The sequence below is a fragment of the Bidens hawaiensis genome, unplaced genomic scaffold (genome assembly GCF_021521415.1).
Source record: "Bidens hawaiensis isolate Kalapana, Puna unplaced genomic scaffold, B.hawaiensis_p1.1 tig00010929_1, whole genome shotgun sequence".
NCBI classification, from domain to species: domain Eukaryota; kingdom Viridiplantae; phylum Streptophyta; class Magnoliopsida; order Asterales; family Asteraceae; genus Bidens; species Bidens hawaiensis.
The window spans coordinates 1-8327 of NW_027491846.1; the positions used below are offsets into that span (position 1 = coordinate 1).

The 8327-nt window shown below is 36.3% G+C and overlaps 1 protein-coding gene and 1 pseudogene across 2 annotated transcripts; both read right to left on the bottom strand.

The window, feature by feature from the left end:
- Nucleotides 1-2312: 2312 nt before the first annotated feature.
- LOC143536828 (ubiquitin-like protein ATG12) lies at nt 2313-3883 on the bottom strand. Its single transcript, XM_077030738.1, has 5 exons — nt 3825-3883; nt 3617-3675; nt 2966-3034; nt 2819-2881; nt 2313-2604 (listed from the first exon to the last, which is right to left on the bottom strand). The coding sequence occupies exons 1-5, from the start codon at nt 3862-3864 to the stop codon at nt 2545-2547; spliced, it is 291 nt and encodes a 96-aa protein (XP_076886853.1). The 5' UTR covers nt 3865-3883; the 3' UTR covers nt 2313-2544.
- A 2904-nt stretch (nt 3884-6787) lies between these two features.
- On the bottom strand, nt 6788-8327 carry LOC143536829 (protein ELF4-LIKE 4 pseudogene; annotated as a pseudogene). Its single transcript, XR_013135942.1, has 2 exons — nt 8152-8327; nt 6788-7404 (listed from the first exon to the last, which is right to left on the bottom strand). The product of XR_013135942.1 is annotated as a protein ELF4-LIKE 4 pseudogene (transcript).

Below are 8327 nucleotides of genomic sequence, written 5' to 3' on the forward strand. Positions count from 1 at the left end.
GGTTTGATAAAGCAATACAGTTAAAAAGGGGTTATGAACTCACCTTGATCTCGGGTTAGGATGGTGCTACAATAGATCTCCTTAGCCTAGAATTGGACATATATATAAGGTTAACAACGCGTTATAAGTCTAAGAAAACGAGCTTACGCGACCTCGAGCAAAAACTAGGCTTTAAAGACGAAAACAGCTTGGTTCTGGCTTGATTCGGTCGAATAGGCACACATTCGGTCGAATCTGAGGCACACTCGATCGAACTAGACACACACTCGGTCGAACCAGCTGGGAAAACTCGTTCGAGTCGAACATGGCACTTGTTCGGATCGAATAGACACTCGTTCGGATCGAATACGAAGCTCATTCGGTCGAATGAGGTGGAGACCATTCGGTTGCTTCCCTATTCGGTCGAATGGACTGGTTCGGTCGACTGATTCGACCGAATGAGTCCTGAGTCGACGCCTTCAAGCCGGGCGACGGAGAAACCTACGGGATTTCGCGATTTTCATGATTTTTCACCCAAAATCGAAGTTTTTGACATGGAAATGCTCGGGATTGAAAGAACTAATGATTCCTAGTGTTTTTTTTTTTTTTTTATACACAAAGACCTGCATTTTGACACCAAAACAAGACGGTTTTTGACCCGAAAACTCTAGAAACGAAAATGGGTGTTTTTGCTCGATTTGAGGCCGAAAATGGTTATGAAAACGGATGATTTTCGAGAGGGACTTACCAAAAACGAATTGCTACAAGATTCCGGGCTCGGATTTGCGTTTTGAACACTTTCTCTCTCTAGCTTCTCTCTCTAGAATGAGAGCGTTTGGGTGTGGGAGTGGGAGAGAAGAAGAGAAAATGGGGGAGTTGTCTTGAACTTACGTTTATATACTCGGTTTCTTGGGTTCGGGTTTTGGCTCTGGTTGGTTTTCCTACGGGTCAAGACGGGTCGAGTTCATAAAATTTATAAAACGAAACATTTTTCTAAAAACTTTTATAAAATAACTTTAAATAAAATATCTGAAATCTTTTAAAATAATGAAAATATCATTTATTTACGAAAGATAGATTTTTGGTCACCGGGTTAAATTTCGGGATGTTACAAATATTAACACTTAAATCAATGATCGAAGTTATAAAAGTCTAGTCTGAAATGGTGCTTATATTTAGAAAACAATACATGCACATAGATAGTGGCGAAGCTTAAACGAGTTCGTCAGGGTGGTTGGACTCAAAATTATTACAAAAAATCATAAACGCGGGGGATTGGGCTTAAATTGTAAATCGCAAAATAGGTAAATTTACACTATGTATACAAATTTTCGAGCGAAAACGGGTAAATTTACATTAAAACACATTTTTTTTTTCTTGAGGGGGGGGGGGACCCTGGACCCTCACTAAGCTTCGGCCTTGCACATAGACAAACCTATGAACATATTTTTCTTTACTCCATCCAGACTTGGTAAGTCATTAATTGTTTTTATCATGAGATCCCGCTACTTAAAACACTCGAGAGTGTCAACATGCCGGTAACAAACAACATCAGGCAAATTGGAGCTTTCGTTGAGCTGGTGCCATTTTATGACGGGAAACGAGATAACCAAAACTGACCCAACACTCTGCCTAGGTATTGATAAGCCAGTTTCAAACCAATGCAAATTGTAGGTAAGGTTATGGACAGGTTACAGATTTTCATGTTTCAAACCACACGCATACGCATACGCATACGCACACGTAAACACATACATTCATAAAAAAATCTACCATACATAGACATACCATAAACACACAAACATATACATATACATACACACATACATATACATCATTACCAATTAACCTCATATAAATAACCGATTTCGGACATGAAAATCCATAACTGGTCCCTAACCTACGGGCTACAGTTCGTATCGGTTTGAAATCCGTTTCTCAATAGCCCTGTTAGAGCGTCCGGGTTACTAACCAAGTTTTTTTTCACCTCTACCTGAAACCTGATTGATTGTACACAACACTGATCTAAATCATCTGGTTCCCTAACTTGCATATTACATCCTATACTCCACACTAGAACCATTTGCAACTACACATTTGAGTAGCGCAGGCGTTCCTCAAATGAACAAATAAATTATCAAGTTTAACCAAATTGCTTCAGTTTGGGCGTAGTTTTCTCTCCATATGATATGTAGCAGTTTGCCTGATAAAGGATGCGCAACTCATCTGATATCTAGGGAGTAGGGACCGATAACCAGGTTACAATCAAAAAATGCAAGTCTGCCCAATGCTCAGGCAAACCCATAGGAAATTAAAAAAGGGGTATGCACAACTGAAATATAACAAGAGGTATAGGCACATGTTTAAACAACAAAATGTAAAGATAAGTGTTAAAAAAGTATCAGAAAATCCTTCTGAATGATCAATCAACTACATTAGGAAGAAATAACCATCTAAGTCAAAGCCAACTATGTATACAATCAAAGAAGAGTAATGAAATTTACCAAATGAATTTCCCTTGTAACGAGTTTTTGCAGCTGTACAAGTTTTGCTAGATTGTCCAAGTTAGCCCCAAGCCATAGAACATGCATAGTTAACCACCAATTTCCCATCAAATCCAAAATTCTGCGGCACCAAAATATAAGCAGTTACATTAAAGAGTAACATTAACTACCCAATTATAACACCACTTGTTCCCATGATAATTGGCACATACTAATCATAACAAATGTGCCAAAACTTATCGTAGCAGATACAATACAAGTCAACCTTATCCTTGTCTATTAGAAAATGTCACATTAACCAAAACGATAATTTAGACTCACACTAAGAAACTTACATCATAAAGGTCATTCACTAGCTGATCTGGACTCGGCGAGAAGGCACTGTTCACATAAACAAACTGAAAAAGGATAAAGAGGGCAGCATTTAATAATGTAATCAATAATTGTCGCACTCTGAAGTAGACACCCAACAAACTACTTACCAAAGTCTCCTTGTGCAGTTGACGACGAAGAAAATCAATCACCTTAGAAAATTTATCAGTTCCTGCAATCTGAAATTTTAAGAAATCTTTACATAATTAGCAACAATATGAACAATGTGTTCGTGGAAGCAAGGACTATTAGAAGTGCAAATCGTAACTAGTTAACCTAACCGTAACGAAACCGGTAAATCGGTATAAGGGAAACCGATGGTTAGGAACAGGTTAGGAACTACCAGTTAACCGAACATAGGTTAATTTCAATAAGCTATTATCGGTTAACCGGTTACATAGGTTAGGGAATTTCCACACAAACACCGGTTAACGGAACATAGTTTAGCACGATTAGAGTTAATGAGGTTAGTTCCAATAGGTTAAGGTTAATTTCAATAGGTTATTATCGGTTAACCAATTAGCAACGGAACCGATTACATAGATTAGGAACTTTGGCAGTTTGATCAATAACCGATCACGGTTAGTAATCGATATTCCAAAAGTTCAGCAAAATATATGATATAAGCAATCCACATCAGCATTCAAAAATAGAACTGTGATCAGATACACAAGTGAAACTACACAATTACTAAAGCACATTATTACATAATATAAAGCTAAGCTGAGCTGGAGCTAGGGTTTTAAAACTGATAAGAGTACCTTGAATTTAGCTTGTTTGAGGATCGGAGCATCACCGGTAGCTCTCAAATGCACAACAACTGTAAATCAAAGGCCAATTGAATTAACAAACAATAAATACGATACAAAACCCTATTTGATTGTATTTTATAAATTTGAAAGGTTGAATGCTAAATAAAATCAATCTGTGAGTAATTAATTGATTTAGATGATAGTGATTTGATATGACCTTTACGAGAACTAGCAATCGGTTGTTGGTCTGAAGCCATTGAACCAGTTTCTGCTTCTGCTTCTGTTTCTGTTTCTGTTTCTGTTTCTGTTTCTTGCTCGAGAGATAACCAACAACACGCCCAATAAGGTTAAACATAACCTGCCTGCTCAAGACCAAACCGAAAACCGAAGAAACTGAACCAAATTTAACTTATAATTGGTTATCGGTTATTTTTTTTATTCTCGGTTAACCAAAATTAACTCTAACGAATTATTCATGTTTTCATATATTTCTAATTTTTATCACCATTTCATGTATTTCATGTTTTATAACACAATTTAATTTATTTATACGTCCATATCATGTATTTATATCTTTACTTCATGTATTTATGTGTATGTGTATTAATAAGCAAAAGTTTAAGATTTTTGGTTATTAACCGAATTAATCAAACCGAAAACAAAAGAAAACTAACCGAATTAACCAAACTTATTAGCTGAAAACCAATTGGTTAATTTGATTGAGGTTAACGACTGAATCAAATTGTGCACACCGCTTCTAATAAAGTTTAAAACTATATTAACGGTGAATGTACACATTTTATTTCAAACAATTTATCAAAAAAGTTGTTTTATATTAAACTGGCTTTGGAGGTCGTTGCATTCACCCACCCCGCTTGTCTTCATTGTGCCTTCGCCACTACGTGGAGATCTCAGCACGCCTCCACTGCTCTTCTTCCTCGCCACTGCTTGGCAACCACATCACTACCCCTTGGACATTGATTCAAGGAAACGGCTCCATGTCCCATTGTCTTTAAACAATATAACATTTGCATTATTATAGTCAAAGCAAGTATTTTATGTAAATATTTTATTAACAACAATTTTGTTTGGTTAATAAGAATTCGTTTATAGAATTTTGATTAATCATAGTATCTGTCAATCAATCATACATTTATTAAATCTAGTGGTAGAAATTGAAAATTTTTATAGTATGAGTATTTTTATAGTATTGAGTATATCTTTTCCACATTGATTTGAACTACTCTATCAAGTATCAACATTATACGTAGAGGTGCACAAAAAACCCGAACCCAGAACCGGACCCGAAATAAAAACCCGGAACCGGTTTTTTTAATACCCGGGTTTTTAATACCCGAACCCGTATCCGTAGGGTACGGATAGGGTATGCATTTCGGCACTAATACCTGAACCCGAACCGGACCCGATTTGTACCTGGTAATACCTGAAAACCCGAACCGGTTCCATACCCGGAACCGGGTTTTTCCAATACCCAAAACCGGGTATTTCAAATACCCGATGTATACCAGAAAAATATCTTAAAAATGCCCGAAATACCCCTAAAAAGTGCAACCTTTAAAAAATCCAATATATACTCGAAAAATACTCGGAAAAAGCCCGGAAAAACCCACAAATAGGGTTTTTTCAATACCCGAAGATAGGGTATTCAAATACCCGGTTTTAGAATACCCGGTTCTATACCCTACCCGAACCCGATACATAGGGTATGGTTTTTAGAAGCAATACCCGGACCCGAACCCGACCCAATTTTTACCAATACCCGATTTTCTAATACCCGATTATACCCGAACCCGGTTCCATACCCGAACCCGGGTATTTGAAAAACCCGATTTATGCACCTCTAATTATACGGATTGAGGCCTAGAATATGACCATCAACTTAAAGCCGGTCTAAACTCTAAACTAGTCATCACTCATCAGATGGTTAGAATAGATTTAATTTTGGGCTGTTTAAAAAGAAATCATATTGGTTTGGGGCTCAGGCCCACTGGTGCACACTTAAAAGTTAAAACATACATCAATCAATTCAATTAAATTATAGGCCTGTATAAGGAGCTCCATCCTTTGAAGGTAGAGAGTTCAAGTCCCGTGGTGACATCAATATGGTATTATTAGGAGTAGATTAGATTGTCGTTAAAAAAGAAAGAGTAAAACGTTCTCCACTTGTATTGATTTCTTATTAAATACATCCCCGGTCCGACTTTTAGCATTTAACTAAAAACAATGTTGATGCTAACTTTCGGATTGTAATGCTTTTATTCTCATAAAAGTTGAATAACTAAAAACAATCATAGATGTATTACCATGACTGTAAATTTAGCAGGACACCATTATTTTTAACCTTTGAGTAATGGGGACAAAGACAAACCATGAGTAGCAAAACTTAGAACCCAAAATTGTCCGAATGATGAAAAAGGTACAATAAGTGCATCAAATCTATTTTCACTCCAATAATCAATGTTGATGCTAACTTTCGGATTGTAATACCTTTAATTTTCATTTTTTAGGATTTTTGCAAATACAACACACTTAGATCATGTGTTGCGGGCTAACTAGTATGTGCTAGTTAAAGCATCACGTAAATAGCAAGGCTTTCACTAGCCAACTTTAACGCGTTGTGGAAAGGTCGTTTAGGGACTACCGCCCCTGTGGTTGTCACCCTTTTTAATTCAACCAACGCGGTGTTGAGGGTGTTAAAGGGCTAAGATGGCTCTCCCAATGACAGTAAGATTTAAAATAGGATGACACATGTATGATGTAACAAGTATGCTAAACTAAAAGATAAAACATTGTAAAAGGAAAAGCTTAAGAGTTAATTATATATGTAATCTGAAGTCGAAAGATTCCAATAGTTGGAACAGTAGCCGACCACTTGGTAGAAACATAATGGTTGATCTAAAAGGGACAAAAGTGTCCAATGATTTCACAGGGGATCATTATTACCAAAAGCTACTTTAGAATCCACCTTTCCTCACAAAAGCATCTTCAATCCAAACAGAATCATCAACATTACAGCTCAGTTGCCTTACTTTTTGCTGATTTTGAGCCTTTTTTTGTAACATATGTATGTCCAAATTCAGTGTCCAAACACACCAATAATCACATTCTTAATTCAACACAAACTTTTCATTATAATTATTACATAAACAAGAATTACACGGGTTGTTATTATTATTATTATTATTAATCCCCCTTTCGGGCGATTTTTAAGGGATCATTGAAATCCATGAAACGGAAAGTAACATAAACGAAACGAAAACATGCTTGAATCATGTAAAACAAAAAAAAGCTAACAAGACACTTTAAACAAAAATTACAACATGGTTATGATGTTTAGTAGCTTGAATTGCCAATTATGAAACAAGATGAATCATCACAACCAAAGACTCAGTTACCTTTAACCCGATCGCCCTCTCTTTTTGCCATCAGATCTAGTCGTGCCACCGGACTCTGACTCTGCATCCATTGATTTGCTAAACGAGCTTGAAAGATCACCGTAAAGATCAACCACCCGTTTGACATTGTTGTTGAGCTCTCCAATTAAACCGACATTTCTTGTTAGGTTAACGGGCAGTTTAGATTCTTGATTCTGGTTGATCTCGGTAATCAGCAGCCGGTTTTGGTCCAAAATGTTTTGAACTTGTACAAAGCTTTTTTGAAATGTCTGCAACACTTTCCCATCTACTCCTAATTGTGATCCATTCCCAATTCCTGAAAATATATCCCCATCCATTCTTTCTTCTTTGTCGAAATCAATTCCGCACAAGATTAAAGACCTGTAATTTTGTAAATATAAACAAGTATACAAATGAGTCATAAAAAAAGATCATCTTTATGTAGGGGTCAGCAATAACCGAAAACCAAATTAACTAGATAACTGGTTATCATTTTTTTTGTACACTCGGTTAACCGAAATTAAGTGAACCGAACCATCTATATTTTCTTCATATCATCATCATCATCATCATCATCATCATCATCATCATCATCATCATCGTACTCAGTATATCCCACCAATAGCAAAGCTATGGTAGGGTCTGAGGAGGGTAAGATGTAGGCAGCCTTACCTCTACCCCATAGGGATAGAGAGGCTGCTTCCGGTGAGACCCCCGGCTCGATAGTAGTTTTTCTTCATATGTTTCAAGCTTTTATACCGACATTTCATGTATCCCATGTTTTATACCTATATTGCATGTATTTATACCTCAATTTCATGTATTTATAAGCAAAAAAATAAACCCAAGTTTGGTTTTGGTTATTAACCGATTTCTAAGCAAACATTTTAACCCAAGTATTATTTTGGTTATTAATCGAAAACCGAGAAACTAAGCGAACCGTGCACACCCCTATCTTGATGGGTCCTAGCAATAATTGAATTCATTAATTGGTAATTAGAGTTAAACAATGATAATGATGGTATATAAAATTGAAGATACAGATATAGAAAAGATGGCATTTGATCGAACACCTGGAAGGCAAGGCAAGATTACAGATAATAAAATTAGGTGGAAGAATGAATTTACCTGGGAAGTAAAGAAAAGAATATTATTTGCAGAACACTTTAAGGCTGCTGAGATTAACCAGAGATCCTGAAATCATTAGCAAGAAAGAAACCATACAGAGAGAGTGATATATATATGTATATGTATATACATGTATATGAGATTTGACAGCAGTACACACGATGCGTATTTGTGTT